This window comes from Pelobates fuscus, chromosome 2, assembly GCF_036172605.1.
Source record: "Pelobates fuscus isolate aPelFus1 chromosome 2, aPelFus1.pri, whole genome shotgun sequence".
Lineage (NCBI taxonomy): Eukaryota > Metazoa > Chordata > Amphibia > Anura > Pelobatidae > Pelobates > Pelobates fuscus.
The window spans coordinates 143,123,608-143,144,212 of NC_086318.1; the positions used below are offsets into that span (position 1 = coordinate 143,123,608).

The 20,605-nt window shown below is 39.2% G+C and overlaps 1 protein-coding gene across 1 annotated transcript in view; it reads right to left on the minus strand.

The window, feature by feature from the left end:
• Positions 1-20,605, minus strand: part of CCDC50 (coiled-coil domain containing 50) — a 79,491-nt gene that overhangs the window by 32,912 nt on the left and 25,974 nt on the right. Inside the window, exons 2-4 of the mRNA XM_063441076.1 lie at positions 12,474-12,536; positions 10,380-10,509; positions 4,823-4,913 (exon numbers count right to left, since the gene is read on the minus strand). Coding sequence (XP_063297146.1) covers positions 4,823-4,913; positions 10,380-10,509; positions 12,474-12,536 — 284 coding nt within the window. The remainder of the gene's footprint in view (positions 1-4,822; positions 4,914-10,379; positions 10,510-12,473; positions 12,537-20,605) is intronic.

Below are 20,605 nucleotides of genomic sequence, written 5' to 3' on the forward strand. Positions count from 1 at the left end.
CTCATGGACACACAAGGTAAGCTAACAGGACGGTGGCTGGAGATATTAAAAATATCGTGTGTGTGTGTGTGTGTGTATGCAGGGGCGTATTAGCCGCGAGGCAAACAAGGCATTTGCCTTGGGCGGCATTTTCCAGGGGGCGGCAAAAAAGCCGCCCCCAAATGCCCAAGGCAAATGTCTTGTTAGCCTTGCGGCTAACAGACATGCCGGCAGGCTGCTGGACGATCGGGCGGCACTGCCTGGCGGGTGGGCGGCCGGCCGGCGAGGGAGCACTTCCCATGAGCTGTCTGTTCAGCTCCCTCGCCAGCCGCAGAGTGAGGCTGGGAGGCGGAGCCGGAATATGACGTCATATTCCGGCTCCCAACCTTACTCTGAGGCGCGCGAGGGAGCTGAACAGACAGCTCAGGGGAAGTGCTCCCTCGCCGGCCGTCCGCCCGCCCTCCCGCCAGGCAGTGCCGCCCGATCACCCAGCAGCCACTGGACCACCAGGGAGGAAGAGACACCCCCCCTCCCCAGAATTCCCAAAGGTAAGGAGGCTGGGGGGGGGGGGGGAGGGGTGTTAAATAAAAAAAAATGTGTGAAAAATAAATTAAAAAAAAATGTGTGAAAAATACATTTAAAAAAAATGTGTGAAAAATAAATTTAAAAAAATGTGTGAAAAATAAATTTAAAAATATGTGTTAATGTGTGTTAATGTGTGTGTGTCTGTTAGTGTGTGTGTGTGTGTGTCTGTTAGTGTGTGTGTGTGTGTGTCTGTTAGTGTGTGTGTCTGTTAGTGTGCCTGTTAGTGTTTGTGTGTGTGTGTGTCTGTTAGTGTGCCTGTTAGTGTCTGTTAGTGTGTCAGTGTGTGTGTGTGTCAGTGTGTGTGTGTGTCAGTGTGTGTGTGTGTCAGTGTGTGTGTGTGTCAGTGTGTGTGTGTGTCAGTGTGTGTGTGTGTGTCAGTGTGTGTGTGTCAGTGTGTGTGTGTGTCAGTGTGTGTGTGTGTGTCAGTGTGTGTGTGTGTGTCAGTGTGTGTGTGTGTCAGTGTGTGTGTGTGTCAGTGTGTGTGTGTGTGTCAGTGTGTGTGTGTGTGTCTGTGTGTGTGTGTGTGTGTCAGTGTGTGTCAGTGTGTGTGTCAGTGTGTGTGTCAGTGTGTGTGTGTGTCAGTGTGTGTCAGTGTGTGTGTGTGTCAGTGTGTGTGTGTGTCAGTGTGTGTGTGTGTCAGTGTGTGTGTGTGTGTCAGTGTGTGTGTGTGTCTGTTAGTGTGTGTGTCTGTTAGTGTGTGTCTGTTAGTGTGTGTGTCTGTTAGTGTGTGTGTCTGTTAGTGTGTGTGTCTGTTAGTGTGTGTGTCTGTTAGTGTGTGTGTCTGTTAGTGTGTGTGTCTGTTAGTGTGTGTGTCTGTTAGTGTGTGTGTCTGTTAGTGTGTGTGTCTGTTAGTGTGTGTGTGTGTCTGTTAGTGTGTGTGTGTGTCTGTTAGTGTGTGTGTGTGTCTTTTAGTGTGTGTGTGTGTCTTTTAGTGTGTGTGTGTCTGTTAGTGTGTGTGTGTCTGTTAGTGTGTGTGTGTCTGTTAGTGTGTGTGTGTCTGTTAGTGTGTGTGTGCCTGTGAGTGTGTGTGTATGTTAGTGAGTGTGTGTGTCTGCTAGTTTGTGTCTGCTAGTGAGTGAGTGTGTGTCTGTTAGTGTGTGTTTGTCTGTTACTGAGTGTGAGTGTGTCTGTTAGTGTGTGTGTGTTTCTGTTAGCGAGTGTGTGTTTCTGTTAGCTAGTGTATGCGTATCTGTCAGTGAATGTGTATGTGTGTATTTAGAATGCGGGGCGGGGGGAAAGGTTGGGTGGGGGTGGCGCGGAGGGAGGGGGGGCGCCTGAGTTTTGTCCTGCCTAGGGCAGCACAAAACCAGGATACACCACTGTGTGTGTGTGTGTGTGTGTGTGTGTACGCGCGCGTATATATGTCAGTGTGTGTGCACACATCTGTGTATGTTTTTATGTCAGCGTGTGTATCTGTATCATGGTGTGTGCATGTATCAATGTTTGTGTATATGTTGGTGTATGTGTGTGTTAAGGGATGTGTATGTATCGGTGTTTATATGAATTTGTGTTTATGTATATCTGTGTAAGTATGTATGTATGTGGTAGTGTATGTGCATACATCCAAGCAGTCATACATTAGCACAACATACAAACACATTCCTGCAATCTAACACAAATATTACATACAAACACACCCATGCATTTAAACTCCAAAAAGATATAAGAAACACTCTTTGACTCAAACACAAATACTTCACACAAATGTACACTCACATTTAAAAGTGAACATTAAATTCAAACACATCCCTATATTAAAATACTAAAACTATATACAAGTACCTCTTAAAACACTAACACTGTACATCACACTGTAGCACCAGTAAATGCCGCAGCGCTGTACAGATATACAACCTAGAAATTTTGACTTGGGGTGCCTTGGAAAAATATTAAAATATTAAGGGCGCCTTGAACCTAAAAAGTTTGGGAACCACTGCATTAAACAGTGAATTAAGGTGAGCTAAAAAGATTACTTTGAGGTCAATTTCGGCTTGTTATGAAATCGAAACTATAAGTGTAAAGCACTAATGAATAATTGAGGTAATACAAGTTAATCTATTTTGCCAAACCAGATATACTCATATGGTCTGTGGGTTCTGAACTTTTTCCTTAAAATCCTGTCCACCAACAGTTTATGGGATATGTATTGCTTTAGCAATTTGTCAGATTGGCTACTTTCAACTTATTCAGCAGTTAGAAGCTACTGTTTGGATGTGTCTAACAACCTCCTCTAGACTGTAAGCTCATTTGAGGAGGGTCCCTCTTCTTCTTATGGTTCATGTATCATTTTGTAATAGTCTCATTTATTGTTAAATTTCCACACTTTCATAATATTGTAAAGCGCTGTGGAATAAGTTGGTGCTATGAAGATACCAAAAATAATAATAACAACCTGTGAAAAGACTTGTTAAAGACTATTACAGTTGGAAACTCTGCAGGTTCCTGTATCAAATAATAATTAATGTATGTAGGTGTCACAGAGGCTTCTTCTACCGATATTCAAACTGATCAACCTATCATTAGTGCATAGACTTTACAAGTACTTTCATCCAGGGTTGATCATTGACTAGTGTCTCTGACTGCCTCTCTGCTGTTTCTAACTGGATGGCTGCCCACTTCCTTAAACTAAACTTGACCAAAACTGAAATTCTGGTCTTTCCTCCCTCAAGTGTTGTTACTCCTGTGTCTGTCTCCCTCCAAGTCAATGGTGCTACCATCAGCTCCACCACGCAGGCTCGCTGCCTAGGTGTTCCCTTTGACTCCGACCTCTCCTTCAAGCCTCATGTTCACTCTATCGCCAAATCCTGTCATTTCCATCTCAAAAACATTGCGCGCATCCGCCCCTACTTAACGCCAGATGCGACTAAGGTGTTGGTCCATTCCACTGTACTTTCTCGGCTTGACTACTGTAATCCGCTTCTCAGTGGTCTTACGTGCTCCCAACTTGCGCCATTACAGTCCATAATGAATGCGGCGGCGAGGCTCATCTTCCTGTCCGCCCACACCTCCCATGTCTCACCCTTCTGTCAGTCCCTACATTGGCTTCCTATAAAATATAGAGCTCAATTTAAAATTCTGGTTCTTGCTTTCAAATGTCTACATAATGCTGCTCCCACCTATCTATCCTCCCTTATACACAAGTATGTCCCGTCTAGGCCCTTACGATCTGCTGAAGACTTACGTCTATCTTCTGTCCGTACTCCCACCTCTGATGCTCGCCTTCAAGACTTCTCGAGGGCTGCACCGTTCCTGTGGAACTTGCTTCCCTCCTCCGTTAGATGCTCACCCAGTCTCCACTCCTTCAAAAAAATCGTTAAAAACCCACTTCTTCATAAAAGCGTATCAATTAAACTCTTAATAGCTCCCAACTAATTCCTATTCTGCAAATGTCACTAGTCTAGTACTATCCTTACCTTTTGTGTCATTTTACCCCACTCCCTCTAGCATGTAAGCTCATTAAGCAGGGCCCTCAACCCCTCTGTTCCTGTGTGTCCAACTTGTCTGGTTACAACTACATGTCTGTTCGTCCACCCATTGTAAAGCGCTGCGGAATTTGACAGAGCTCTATAAATAATATAAAAATAATAATAATAATCATGAAATTAAAAAACAAAATTCAAATGTAAGGTCAAAAAAGACCAACTAGAAAAATTATCAAAGTTAGCTATGCTTTCAGTTTGGCTACTGTAGCCTTAAACTTAAAATCCCCTTTGAATTTACTTTGCATTCTCACTTTAGTGAATAACCCTGGGAGAGAAAGAGAGCTCACACAAACATTTAAATTAACAGGACTTTAAATGATATAGCGCTACGGAATTTGCTGGTGCAATATAAATAATAATACTAATAATACTAATAATAATAATATAGCTAAAACTGCCAGTTAAAAAAATAAATTATGCAGATTTATTTTAGGGGTCAGTTAAGGCGGGTATATTTTTTATATTGGATACATAGGGGTAGATTTTATACACTGAATATATAGGTCAGTGAGATAGCTCAGTGGCCTAATGCATCATCCATAGATGGAGATTCCTCTGATAACCTCCCCACTAAATATTTAGCACTTTACACCTAGAACAGCACCTGTTTTGCCTCTGTTTATCTTTAAGAGCTGACAAATTAAACTACACCTCATATAGTGCACAGATTGTATGTGGATGTCTAGAAGGAGTCTTCAATGTTATAGTCATGTGAGTTAGAACTTCTGGGTAGACCAAAAACAGATAAACATTTTTAGTCTGTTTAAAGCACTTACTTCATCCTTCTCCTCCTGCCTGCGTCTGCGTTCTGCTTCAATCACCAGTTTTTCTTGGATTTCCTGAGCTATTTCACCATCTAAGAGCTCACTGGAGAGAACAAAATTAAAAATAAACTTAATACTAGGTTTCAGAATATAAAATTATACAGCAATCTCTTTAAACTCACATTTGTTGAGCTCTTCCGCCAAGATCCCAGATCCTCTAATAGAATTATTTTATATACTAATGGTTCTGAAACACAATTAAAGAACATTGTTTTCCCCTTTTGTGCAGCCACTTTGTAGCAATGTAAGGGTCCATAAATCAGAGAATTTGTGGGTGTCTGCTCAAATCAAACATTAAGGCTACAGAAAGTGACTGACCACACAAATCACAAAATGGAAAACTGCCTACACTCAATTACTCCAAGTTCAGCAAACAAAAGGTATGTAACAAATATCAATAGCTAGTGTATAGGGCATGTTTACATTAAGAACATGAAAACCCATAAAAAAAAATTCCAGACTCTTCATAATAGCCCAGACAATCATTCTTTAAGAACTGTTCAGAGGATGGCAGAACATTTTAAAGTAGATACTATATGTTCTCATATTATTAAATTTAGAAATCAACATATACCGGAGCCATATATAATGGGCAGACATGTGGGGAGGGGGGGGGGGGAAACACCACCAAAAATACTGGAAAGAGAAATACAAATTTGCCTCATTGTGCCACATAATTGTATGTCCACAACTTTACATTACAACTGGGGTGTCTATCTCGTGGAAAATTTCTGAAGCTCTGGATATATTTTGGCCTCAGCTCCTCAAAGTCCCTGCTTCAACTGGCCCTGAGTTAAGTACGAGAGTGGGATACATAGTAAATAACAAACCTATATGGTTATGTGGTTTTATTTAACCTTAGACATTAGTCCAGGGATAGGTAACCTTCGGCACTCCAGATGTTGTGGACTACATCTCCCATAATGCTGTTACACACTTAATGCTGGCAAAGCATCATGGGAGGTATAGTCCAAAACATCTGCAGTGCCGAAGGTTGCCTATGCCTGCACTAGTCTATTCAATAATGATGTAATGCTTTATGAAATATTTTTGTCTTTAATTTACCTTTTACACGCCAACCTTGAGAAAGTTACATGGAAAGTTTTTCATTGTACATCAAACGTCTCTTACTTGTAGCTGCACAGGGACTCATAGTATTTATTTCAATGAAATGACTTATTTAAAACTGATACCAATGGAACACAGCCATTTCTCTAAACTCCTATGTACCTAATAATCGATTGTTCTGCGCCAAGTAAGCACAGCAAGGGACACAGGCACATTAATAAAAGATGTCCACGTATGTAGTGACCACTACTGGGCTAGGATTCTACAATATGGTATACTAACTGAGCATATGGATAACGGATGATAACAGGCCTCCCAACCACTCCAGTTTGAATGGGACAATCACAACTTTGTTTCCTAGTGTCCTGCTTTTGAGTACAATAGGGAACTTTGCCCAGAAAGTGCAATATGTCCACCTTAGATGCTCTTGAGCCAATAGGATCCTGAAGAGAATGTTGAAACAGTGTTCCCTGCATGGTCCACTTTGTTTGATTGGTATGCAACTTGCCAGTTTTTTGGGATGCGCACACCATGTCTGCTTTTAGAAGTAGTCATGGTGGTAGAAGTCTGTATGTGCAGCATTTTTGCTTGAAACACTGCACATCAAGAGATATTTGCACTTGTATTGGAGGAGTTAACCATCATGGAGCTCTGTTCTGGGCTGCCTAATATAAAAGTCTGTGCAATAAAAAGCACCTGTGTGTTGCCAGGGCATTGTGAGTGCTGGCGAAAGAAAGAGTGTGCATCTCCCCTCCCTCCTCAACTAAATGTGTCCCAGCCATCATCGCCTACCTATCTCCTTGTGTAACTTTTTTTTAATAAATATCTCCACCCCCTCCCTCCCCTTACCAGCTCAGAGCATGTGCTGGCACTTTGAGCTGGTTAAACGGTCCAATCAAATTATTTGACCTGACTGCAAAAGGGAGCTTGGAGCACTTAATTCCAGGTAGGTTTACTATATTTTAGTAGAATACATTTCAACCATTAAATGGAGGGGGGGGGGGGGGGAGGATTGGACTGGCACCTTAACCCTAAGACTGCTCAACACTGTATCTTTAATGCCACATTGGAATAGATCCTCAGCACAATCCACAGATATAATACAACGTGAGAGCAAAATGCAGGAGAAAAATAGTACAGCTTTTTTTTGCCTAAATTGGTAGAAAAAAAAAAAAAACACACAAAAGAGGGGGGTAACTACTGAATTTATTACTCATTGTTTTACATAGGCGTGCGCAGCCTAATGCATTAGGGTGTGCACACTAAAGCACAAACACACACGCTGTGTGTGTGTGTGTGTGTATATATATATATATACACACACACACACACACACACACATACATATATATATATATATATACACACACACACATACATAGCTGTGTGTGTGAGGGTGCTGTGCATGTGTGCGTGTGTGAGGGTGCTGTGTTTGTGAATTAGTTTGGAGTGATTATGTTTGTGGTGGGGGGACAGATTAGGAAATAGCCCAGCCCCCCCCCCCCCTCTTATATTTTGCCTGACAGGGGGGATCCTAGCTGCCATAGTCCTAGTGGTAAATGGACTCTAGCCTGCAGGGCTAGAGTTTACTCTCGCGAGATCTGAGCGTTGCCGCAGCAACACCCCGACCTTGCGAGAGGAAGCCGGCGGAGCTGCTGGCTAGGGCTCCCCAGGTCCTCTCCTGCCTCCCTCCATGCCTGTGGCTGGTGAGGGAGATCTCTGATCTCCCCACCAGCCCATGGAGGCACACAGCAGGGCCGGCGCTTGGATAGCGCCGGCTCTGCATGGACCGACGGGAGATCATGTGATCTCCCCTGCCGGCCTCGATCCATGCTCGGGACGCGGGCATTAGGGTGTGCCCAGGCACACCCGGCACATCCTGTACGCACGCCTATGTTGTTTTCTAAATGTATAAACACTTAACATGTCATGTTATCAGAATAACAAACTCCACAAATCAGGACATGCTTTTTATTTTACTTATATCATTTTCAGTTACATTAGTTGTGTTACAATAAACACAGGCAAAAGTGGGTGGGGAGGGGGTTAAGGTTTGTATACTAAAAGGAGTTGAATTATTAAATTTTAATAGAAATCTCAACTTGTCCTCTAAAAACAAATATACAGGTTCATTTTAGTAAACTGCCACACAACTTTTAGAAATAGGACCAACACGAATCAGCAAAATGCTGAGAAATTAGCTTGACCTCCATTAAAAAAGTGTTAATGCATAGTTAGAATACTAAATATCTGCACCAAGGTATAGGTGGGGTAGGAGATTCATGTATTTCCATTAACTACACTGTACGGCCTGCTGATTAAAGTTACACAATACTATTTGTTTAAATGAAATGTGTATTATTTTAGATTTAAATAAAAATATTAAAGTGACAAGAGCACTTAGAGTAAAAGTCACTCACTGTACAAATAAGCCCCTCTACCCTATCCCCCCCTACACACACACACACACACACACACACTAAGAAACAGAAGCAAAATGTATATCAGAGAGAAAAGATACCACTGCTCCCAAAGGAAAAATGCTTTTCCACCTCATATGCGATATTCTATAACAGAAATAGCAAGTTCATTGAAAACAATGATATTAGCACCATTAAAAGGTCTGTGCCCCAATAAACTTTGGTTATATTGCAATTTATTTAAGTCTGCCATTACGAAGGAAATTGTGGGAACATAATGGCACACCAAGATTGCCATTTTAATATCTTTTAGAGAAACCTTAGCTTTTTTTATTACTTCATACTTCATTACTCAGAGAAATTGGCACTGGGGAATTTGTTTATATATACACAATCTTCTTCCCCATAGACATTTTGATTAAATAAGTTTGGTCATATACTTTCCATAGATCCTGTGGTTTGATTTGAAGTGTTATGTAAAACAAAGTAAATATTTCAAAATGGTAAAAAGGAATTGTTTGGGTCAGTGCAGGTGTAATACATTTTTGTAATTTCAAGGAAACTGCAGATGATAAAATACATTTGCATAAAACTCCCCTACCACTTTGGTTTTTGTGGTAGGTGGTAGTGAAATTTAGACACACTTCTATTGTGTCCCCTTTATGAAGAATCACAGCCAATGTTCGTGTTATTACATAAATTACATACAGTTTCGTTATGAGGATATTTCACTTACTGTTTCAAAGAATTACACAATTAGTTCCATTAAGTTAACCAAAACAGAATAAAGGAACATTTTAGAAGTCTAACTCTATGGGCCGCTAAACATGAGTAAAATTGCTACATATTAGCTGGACTATGAAAAGTATTCTTCTTAGAACAATGAATGGACACATTAAAATTGGAGAATAAATGGAGAGCTGGGTAAATTGAAACTCATATGTTCCATCCTATAGTACTATCTGAATAAAATAGTGTAACATTTTAGTTTCAGAGTACACCACTGACTGATTTGGATTTCCCTGAGGAAGTCGGCACACGGAGGACAAAACACGTAGGGCAATTGGTTATAATTGTTTTAGTGGACACTGGATTTTCTTCTGTTTACTGACGAACTTATATGCAATGAGGTGAAATTCTTTGTAGTGGAACCTGAATAAGTCTGATTTTGGTGTGCCTTTTAGCCTTCTTAAACTTGTAAGTGCAATACAATTAAAATAGTTTGGCTTTATATTATACAATTTGGCACACTATGCTTGCAATTTTATTCTTTCGCATGTTACTGAGAATATTGGCATTCGAAGTACAGAAGATTTCTGATGCAGCACTTGTTCTGTTTGCTAGCAATTTACTTTTGTGAGGGCAATAATCCACTTTTTTACATATGGTGTTTAACTGTATTACACTATTTCTGATGTTTTTATTGTAGATTTGTTTTGTTATATCCAAGGAAGACACAGATGAGTATACAATATATGGTGGAAAAGGGCAATATATCTTATTATCTTTTAACCCCCTTGGCTGTGTATAGGTGTTTTTTTTTTTTTTTTCTAGTTTAAGAGTATGTTGGCACATATCTTGTCTTGTACAACTTATACCCAATATTTCTGCATTACCTGGAACATGCTAAATTAATTTCATAGAAGTAAAAACAGAAAACAATAGCTTACTGCAGTACCAAAATAGTTAAATATACTGCTCAGTGCTGTTGAGGGAAAAGCACACAAACTGAAAGTTGAAATAAAGCACATCCAACGATATGGTGCACCCCAGTACTACAGCTTTCAATGAAGAACACATATAAATACAGCAAACATTTAGGGTGTAAGACCCTTTATCAATGGGTGAAGCATTTGATGTATTTATATAAACTACTTTAAATGCTGTGCCACGGAGGAGTATTACTTCATCAGCTGTGTCTTTAAGTTTGTACGAAACTACACTGTGGTCATTGGGAAGATGTCTTAACTATTAGAAGGAGCTTTGGTAGCTGCACCGGTTATATACAATCTCCAACTTACAGTTCAACATGTTGATTTTTCAGCCGGGCTTGTGCTTGGAGATCTTCCTCTTCCTGAAGTTGCTTGGCTACTTTCAAATCATGCTTAACTAGTCGGTTTCTCTGGATGTTTGTTGCTAGATGATGCTCAACTAAGAGAAGAGAAAACATATAGGATGATGGAAAGCTACAGGTTGACCAGTTAAGACTAATTTAAAAATAACTTTATATAACTGAGATTTGCCACTGAGGCTCAATATGTCCAAGCTGTTTGTTAGGTCTGTCAGGTAGGGCAATACTAGAGTGGAAGTACCCTCTTCAGTCTCCTTTTTATAGTCTAAACTCTATTATAATCTTTTTAGAGCTTGTACCTATGCTTTTAACAAGCAAAGAGCCCGGGAAACAAACTACCAAATTTCTGCTGGTATTTTATTATTTTAGTTTTAGAAAAAAGTGTTAACATTTCCTGCACTGTAACAGAACATACTTGTGAAGAAAATAGACTTTATTTCGACATTTCTTCTGTATTCGTGTGTTCTCTCCATTTTCTGTATAAATATTGGTTATTAGTTCGGCAGTTTGAAACTACCGAACATGACCACCCTCCTGGCTTGTTAAATTCAAAAGTACCGTTGATTAAGTGTTCCCTGGGTGGCCGCTGTTCATATAGCCGAACACCACGTGGAAAAGAAAACAGCGGCCATCTTGTTCGCACGAGGGGACGATTTCTCATAAAAGCCAGCCTGTTTTTAATAAAGATCAGTTCTGTTACACCCTTCATGAAGTTCGGGCTCATGTTTGGGGAATATTCTATTTGCTGGGAAGAATCATCTTGGAAGCTGTATTCATCTCTACTATTCCTCTACTCCCTGCTGTAGCTATAATCACGTAGGCTCAGCTGTTGGGAAAGGAATAGAAGACTGCAGTACCATAACCACTGCAGGTCTTAACAATACTAAAACATACTCATATGCCATAATTGTCAAACACAAACCAATCCACATAAATTCACAACATTTCAAACCATTAATGTTGCATTTGGCTCTAATTTTTGTCTTTCTAATTTCACATTTTCTTTAATAAATACTACATTTAGCTACATTTTTCATATACATACATACATACATATTTATTTCTAAACATTCTAGTCTGGTCTCACCGTGTTCTATAAATGGAATCCAGAACCTTTGCATTTATAGCATGGCTATTGCAGCATGAATGAATCTGTGATATATGAGTACACTGAAGAAAGATTTACCATAGTCCAAGAGACAGGGCTTTCAAAAAAAATATATAGATGACATTCTTTTATGAAATATCCAATAGGTACACCATTACCTCAATAAGTAATTATTTTTGCAGTAATTATAAAAAAAAAGGAAGTTTGACATATGAGTATGAAGATTAAATAACTTCATGCTTGTACATATTAGGGATGTGCATGGGCAAAACATTTGGTTCGGTTCGGCACTGCGAGGGTTAGATTCCGGTCATCATTCCCTTAATTTCCCTCCCTCTCCTGTTTTGCCACTTTTCAGAAATCCAAAGCACTTCGGAAATTCGGCAATTCAGACATTCGGAAGCATCCGTATTGCTGAAATTTGTCCGAATTTACATTTGGACCGAAATGAATTGCACATGTCTAATACATATGGCCTTGGAATAAAAGTATGTTGGCAAAAAATATATGTATTACTGTATATAGAAGTGCCTCTGCAGTTTATGTTTTAGGATGCATTTCCCAGAGATATTTGGTCTAAAATATGTATTTCCACTCCCATGCTTATAAAGTATGAAAACATATACAGTAAAATCAGCTCTCATTGTGGTACCACCACAGTTATGTGCCCTCTTCCTTGCGGTTTATGCTTGTGGATTTTAATATATGCATTATTATTTTTTTTAAATCATTTTCAATGTATTGCTTTATTTTTTTGTTTTTATTTTTGGTGAATGGTGAGAGATTATAAAGCTATACTATTATTTAATAGTTTCAGAGCAGTGGTTACTTTTTGCATGAATTATGTAGAAAGTTGAATTAGTACTATATAGTCATCTACCGGTAGTTCTTAAAAATAAAATAAGAGAGAGAGAGAAATTCCCTATTTGTACTCACTCTCCTGCTCCTGAAGGGTATGAGCAAGTGTATGATCTTCCAGTACTCCAAAATCTCGAACCACTGTGAAATAAAGAGAAACAAACTGGGTTAACGTACTCATGAAAGAAAATAAAAAAATAAAAAAGAGAAAGAAAAATATATACATGCAATTGAACAGATTACCTGTGAAAGTATAAAAGTAAAAAATAAAAACTTTAAAAATAAATGTTACATTAAATATATAGTGAAATTAGGTTGGCACACCTGAAAGTCTAAAGTGTGTCAGGGCACGTTGCTCTTATCTTTGTGCCTAGATATCCAACTTTATTTTGACATGTTGACGTTAGGCTGGCTTAAAACAGTTGCCTTATCACCTTGTTAGATCTATACTTTACAGTAAAAAAAATTTTTTTTTTTAAAAAATTAAGTAGTTCTATATCTAGCTGCAGGCATTCTAAATAAATAAATATCTTCATGGATAAACAATGGACAATAGGACAAACTGTTTAGGAAAAATATACCCAACAGAGTCACCAGACCAATCCACAACATGTCTTATTGCTGACAATTTAATTTTTTTATCTACACAGTGACAGTGGAATTAGTGTAGGACCCACCGATATTGGGGTACTCGTAGTTGTGAGCTTAACACAATATGGCCATATGGAGGAACTGAATCCCCATATGTTTATTGGTGATTTTAAGTAGCCTTATAAAATGTAAGATGGTGTTTTTATGTGCACGCTGTTCCTTATTCCGTATTATGCATATCTTTTGGGCACTGCGGCAGCACATTCCTGCAAAACGCAGACACACAAGACAGACAGACACAAGTTCTCCTTCTTTATTTCCTTTTTTTTTTTTCTATGTTCCTTTCAAATATCTCAATCACTAGTGAGTTTCTAGTCATTTTCTCCCACCTTGCCCCTTTTGGCAAAGCTAGAGGCAAATAAAATACATAAATTACCCAAAGCAAACAAAAATTACAACTCGCCCACTACCCATAGTCAAATGAAAAGTCAGATCTGGTTAGCAGACGTTAAACAAAAGTGTGCCATAGACCCTCCTGCCTGGCAGTGGCGAGTAATATGAAAGACTATTTAGTAGCGTACGAATGACAATTTTAAGTTCGGACAAGCGATTGTCTTTATTCTTTTGCTTTCCATTTTTAGAACTTACTATTTAAAAGAAAACATAAATGATGTGTTGTTAGAGAGAGCCTATCAAGCATCGTTCCAGCATCCAATGCTTTTCATAGAAGAGCAGTGAATTAAAAGCGTTCCTAAGAGCTGAAATTTCACATGACCAAGTGTTACTCTGTCAGGGCAGTAGAAGCGCCTCTATTCCAGACCACTTCATTGAGATTTTCATAATCCTCTAAGTCTTGGCTAGTAGATTAAAATTAAGCATTTCTGTGAAAAAAAAAAGCACAAATACACACCATAATCCGTCCATCATCGCTTTGACTGATTATAAGATTTCAAGAAACACCCCTGCATATTACTACTTATGGTGTCACTGAATATGCAAATTAGTGCACATTGATGCACTATGATTTAAAGATATTTAAAGGGCTGTATGCAAAGCTCACTTTAAGTCCAAGACATCTTTGGCTGTCTTGGACTACATTCCTACTATGCACGTCAGAGTCCATAAGAGCTGTGTGCCAAATGTTATTGATCATTAGTAGTGATGTCCCGAACGGTTCGCTGGCGAATAGTTCCTGGCGAACATAGCGTGTTCGCGTTCGCCACGGATGGCGAACATATGCGATGTTCGGTCCGCCCCCTATTCATCATCGAGTAAACTTTGACCCTGTACCTCACAGTCAGCAGACACATTCCAGCCAATCAGCAGCAGACCCTCCCTCCCAGACCCTCCCACCTCCTAGACAGCATACAATTTAGATTCATTCTGAAGCTGCATTCTTTCTTTTTGTGTTTGTGTTTATTCTACATTATCCTCCATAGCCAGTAACCTGTGTTTATTATACATTATCCTCCATAGCCAGTAACCTGTGTTTATTATACATTATCCTTCCCATAGCCAGTAACCTGTGTTTATTATACATTATCCCCCCACAACCAGTAACCTGTGTTTATTACACACTATCCTCCCATAGCCAGTAACCTCTGTTTATTATACATTATCCTCCCCATAACCAGTAACCTGTTTTTATTATACATTATCCTCCCATAGCCAGTAACCTGTGTTTATTATACATTATCCTCCCATAGCCAGTAACCTGTGTTTATTATACATTATCCTCCCCATAACCAGTAACCTGTGTTTATTATACATTATCCTCCCATAGCCAGTAACCTGTGTTTATTATACATTATCCCTCCCATAGCCAGTAACCTGTGTTTATTATACATTATCCCTCCCATAGCCAGTAACCTGTGTTTATTATACATTATCCCTCCCATAGCCAGTAACCTGTGTTTATTATACATTATCCCTCCCATAGCCAGTAACCTGTGTTTATTATACATTATCCCTCCCATAGCCAGTAACCTGTGTTTATTATACATTATCCCCCATAGTCATTTATCGTTGGACCTAGGCAGCATGATGTCTTAGGCCGGCCCAGAGAGTGAGTGAATAATATAATATATATGTTCAGAAACATATTAGTAATATATGTAAATCGGGTTCATGTAAAGAGGGTGACAAGGTATTAAAGAAAAACACACTTATTGCATCAATTTTACAAAGCCAAACTTTTAAAAGCTTTCCTCATTTCTTTCTCGGGATGAGGAATATATCGGTTGTAGATTAATTTAGCCGTAGTCAGAGGGATTCAGTGAGAGTAGTGGTGAAATGTGTGTGGCATGACTGAGTGTGGGTAAGTAAGAGTCAAGTATTTTAACTGGGCACTAGTTCTAGGTGGGATAAAGTGGTATAGCGGATGGATGAGTAGTTTGGTTAATTTTAGAGGCTTGTAGAGAAAGTATATAGTGATCATGATTTTTAGCGATATTCAATATTTTTAAGGTGGTCCCAGTGCCACCACTCATATCTGGAGTCACAATAGCTTGTATTAAAAAAAAAAAAAAAACACTTTTTTGACTGTGAAATAATAGCAGTCAGTTTCCTTCACACGTGTGCGTTTCAGGGCCTGCCAGGGCACAGTGTCACACCAGTGCAACTCATATCTGGTGTAACAGTAGTGTACATTTAAAAAAAATAATACAGGGGGCTTGTTGTCACCTTTCGGGGACCCTTGGTGGTGTACGTGGCTGGGTGGAGGAAGAGACCTTCAATGACATCAGTGAGGACAAGGTACGGGACATGGCTAGCTTGGTATCCAACCTTGTGCAAATGGGGAGTTTGCGGTTGTGCAAATGGACTGTTTGCGGTGCGTTAAACGGGGAGTTTGGTCTGTCACTGTGAAGCGGGCGTAACCCTTACACTACCTGATCGATACAACATCATACCTGATGTTTTAAAGCACGTTATTCCAAACAATTTAGGAATGTTAGGTGATTTATGCCCTTTCTGGATTAAAACCAGACTCTGCATCAACTATGTAATTTTCCATGTGAGTTTTGACATGGATCCCCCTCCGGCCTGCCACAGTCCAGGTGTTAGTCCCCTTGAAACAACTTTTCTATCACTATTGTGGCCAGAAAGAGTCCCTGTGGGTTTTAAAATTCGCCTTCTTATTGAAGTCTATGGCAGTTCGCCAGGTTCGCCAGTTCGTGAACATTTGCGGAAGTTCGCGTTCGCCATTCGCAAACTGAAAATTTTATGTTCGCGACATCACTAATCATTAGTAAAGACTGCAACATAGACGTGTTTCTCCATCCTCCCCCCATGATTTGAGTAGCAGAGAATTCCCTGGAGTACTGCGGAATGTGGAGAATATACTTTTTTCTTTTTAAACAGCTGGTACCAATGTGTGAAAACAACCAATGATTTTTTAAAGATTTTAATTGGATAAAAAAAAAAAATAAAATAGACTACTAATGCCATAGCACTCTTCCCTCCCCCATTGGTGTTTAAATGTTTCTGAAATAAACTGTATAGCAAGAAAACAAAAATCACAGCATTCAAAGAGAGTTTAAAAAATGTGTGGAGGAAAAGAGGAAAAAAAAACAAACAAAACAAAAAAAACCTACATCTAACCCCTCCACACAAGGGGGCCTCTTTTAAAACAAAACACAATAGACAGTGAGAGAGCACAATAACTTTTTTTTCTTTTAAACTACAAATAAAGTCCTGTAACAGCAGAAAAGAATTGAATCTGCCAGAACATGCCATATACACTACTAAATAGTCATTACTAATGTGGTTATTATTGGCAGCATAATGTAGGTTTCCATTAATAAAAAAGAGACGCATGTTTGTTCGCAGAGAGAGAAGGCACATGTAATGCAGAAAGGCCATCTCTTGATTCCACACAATCCTTTGTCACCAGGCTCATATGCAATGTCTAGACACAAACAAACAAAAAGAATATATATACATATATATGCAACATGTGTAAGTTTTGATGGTGGAGAATATCTATATGTCAGATCATATATAAGTATGAAGGGCCCTTTATATTAGGTGGAGCTTCATACCAGATGTTAGTTACTGTGCCAGTGGATATGTGAGATATCTTCTTGTACTCTATTTCCACTATATAGTACTCTACTTGCACTCACCAAGACAAAACACAGAGCAAAATACAGGAACAGCTTATAGTGTAGTACATAAGGCGGTTTGGGATAATAATGTAAGTGTATAATCTATGTACTCATATGTAGTAGAGCCTTGAGTAGCTCCAGTAAATCAACAAACAGTGGTAAAATCCCTATTCGTTTTTTTCACTCAAGCGTAGTCCGTGGTATCATGTGAAAACAGGACACAAAATGTAGTGCCCTACATAGACAAAATCACCTAATTATTATATATATATATATATATATATATATATATATATATATATTTTTTTTTTTTTTTTTAACAATCTCTAAGTATTGCTCAATCCTAAATGCTTTAGTGGATAATATTCCCATTATGGATATACCGGTAACTTGGAAAAAAGTGTTCACAGATGAGAATGCATCCTGAAGGAAGGATAAAAAGAGGGAACTTTATTACTATTAAAACAAAATAAAAATAGTATAACATTATAATTATTGGTATTTATACAACACCAGCGCCTTACAATAAGAGGGGAATTTACCAAATGAGACAATAACAAAATGTAACCGGAACAATAGGGAGTTGAGGACCCTGCTCAACATAAAAAGACTAATGTGTTACAGTAGCTCTTTTGTGTGATCAGACCAGATGGGCTAGCCTTCGCTACCCACGTGCATCAACGAGACTTGGGTACCTATGATCCTTAGCTTGGTTGCATCATCTAAGTGCTGCTTCTAAGTGTGTGGTTAGAGATATTCTGGAAAGTTTTACAAAAGCTTCAACTGTCTAAGATTTTGCCAAGAGTTTTCATTTCTATTATTACAGGTAAGAGTCATTTGTAGGAAAAGGTTACTGATTGTACAATGTTTGATTTCCTGTTAGTAATTTGGTAAGGCATTTGATTTGATTAAGCTAGTTACTTGCTATTGATTGCTGATTAATTAGCTATTGTTTGCAAATAAGCATAGGCCTACCCAGGTGTTAAACATTCCTAGTGGGTGGTGATTTTAGGAGTTGTATAAGGGTTGTTGTCATTAGCTTGGCTAATATGGCTTGGTTGCTTCATCTAAGTGCTGCTTCTAAGTGTGTGGTTGGAGATATTCTGGAGAGTGCTGCTTCTAAGTGTGTGGTTGGAGATATTCTGGAGAGTGCTGCTTCTAAGTGTGTGGTTGGAGATATTCTGGAGAGTGCGGCTTCTAAGTGTGTGGTTGGAGATATTCTGGAGATAAACTGTAGGTAATCTGAGGTATTCAGGAGAGCAAAAAAATTAAGATTTGTTTGATTTAAATTATTCACCTCATTGAAATGGCAGACTTAGTTCAGTGTAATAGTTGTTATGCATTTGTTTCACATTCCACTTTTTTGGAGATTTGGATGCTGTCTAATCTAGACAGTTCTCTATATTGCGGCAGGAGATTGCATTTTTGAAATCTGAGATTTCTAAATTATCTGGTAAACAAACTGAGGATGGAACTGCTGCAAAGCCACTGCCGCAGAGATGTACTAGGAATGACAGATGGATTACTGTAGGATCTGGTAGACTCAGGGTTGTAGATAAAAGGCATATTGCAGTCTGTTGCTCTACATAATTCATTTTCTGCACTTTCAGACTGTAATGGTGTTATGGAGACATTATCAGGCACCAGGTGTAGTAGTGTTATGGAGACAAGCACTGAGGGTAGTGTTGTTGTGGAGACAGGCTCAGGCACTGAGGGTAGTGGTGTTGTGAAGACAGGCTCAGGCACTGAGGGTAGTGGTGTTGTGGAGACAGGCTTGGAGACTATGTTGAGGCCTAAGAGAAATCAGTGGTTGTTGGGGGATTCCATCATAAGAAGTGTGGAGATGGACAATGGTGGTTTTGTGACATGTCTTCCCAGAGCTACTGTTCAGGAGACGTATTTTTAATATTGTTAAGCGAGCAAAGCAGGAATTGGATGTACTTGTCCATCTAGGGACAAATGACTTGGCTTGCAATGAGGTTTTAGAGGTTAAGGAAGTTTTTAGTGTTTTTGCCAATGATATATGGCAGGTTGCTTCCACACTGTCATTCTCTGAAGTTCTGCCTGTGCATAACACTCAGAACGACAGGCGGATGCGTATTAGGGGCTTTAACTTGTGGCTTGGTGAATGGTGTCGGGAGCAAGGATTTGGCTTTATTTCTCATGGTAGCTCTGTTTGGAATGGAAATAAACTGTACAAAAAAGATGGCTTGCATCTTTCTCAAAAGGGAACAAATGTTCTCAGTGAGCAGTTCAGAGGTTTTGCTAGGATGTATTTAAACTAGGAGAGGGGGGGGGGGAAAGGGTGATAAAAACATCAATCCAATTGCCCCCAAAAACAAGGACAGAAGGTGCCTGCAGGAAGTGTGTTAAAAAATGATAAGCTTAGAGTCATGTCTACAAATGCTCGCAGTTTAGGGAATAAGATCCATGAACTTGTGGCAATAATGGCAACTGATAGTGTAGATTTAGTCGCTGTTACTGAGACATGGTATAATGAGAAAAATGACTGGGACATAGCAATACCAGGGTACTCTTTATATAGAAAAGGCAGGGAAGGCAAGAAAGGGGGAGGGGTGGCCCTGTATGTGAAAGATATCATAAAATCTAGCCTAATAAAAGTTAGTGAGGCGAACATAGAGTCAGTTTGGGTTACGTTAGAATTTGGTAATCACATAGTAACTCATGTAGGTGTGATTTATAGGCCCCCAGGACAAATTGAAGAGTTAGATAATCTACTAGTTGAGGAAATAGCTAAAATGACAATGAAGTTATCATCATGGGTGCTGTATCATTCTGTAAAGGTATTTCATCCACCAAGGGATACACTGGATCTGATCCTCCTTTTAGATGTTTGCAATACATAGCAGGAACTCAGGAACCAGGTAAGGTGAAGTGTTAAAATAAACAATTTATTTGGTATAAAATAATAAAAGCGGAAATTGCTGACACAGCAGCTAGCACAACGGAGGGTCGAAACACTTCACCTTACCTGGTTCCTGAGTTCCTGCTAAGAAAAACTTATTGCAAACATCTAAGAGGAGGATCAGATCCAGTGTATCCCTTGGTGGATGAAATACCTTTACAGTCCAGCGCCTAACTTATGTGGCTCTGGAAAGTGTGAGTGAACCTTTTTTGTTCTCCACATATTGTAAATAGGTTTCAACAGTATACACTATGTTGTTTTCTTGTATATATTATATATAGGGTCCACAGTTACTGTCTGTTGCTGAAAATAGGACCTATACAAGATTTTAAAGGAAACAAGGAGCATTTACATGCAAGAAGGGTGAGGGTCGCCTTTACGGACCCCAAGAGCGCTACTATTGAACTATTATACATTAGCTCCAAAAATTGTGAGTGGGAATTCTCCCTTTTCTTTTTACACATGATTGTATAACACAGTTTGCACTATGTCTTATAGAAACTAAACTCATTACCGTGAATATAGACAAAGAATATGCAAGGTATTTCCACGTATACCTTTTTTCTCTATCTCCATCACTATTACTC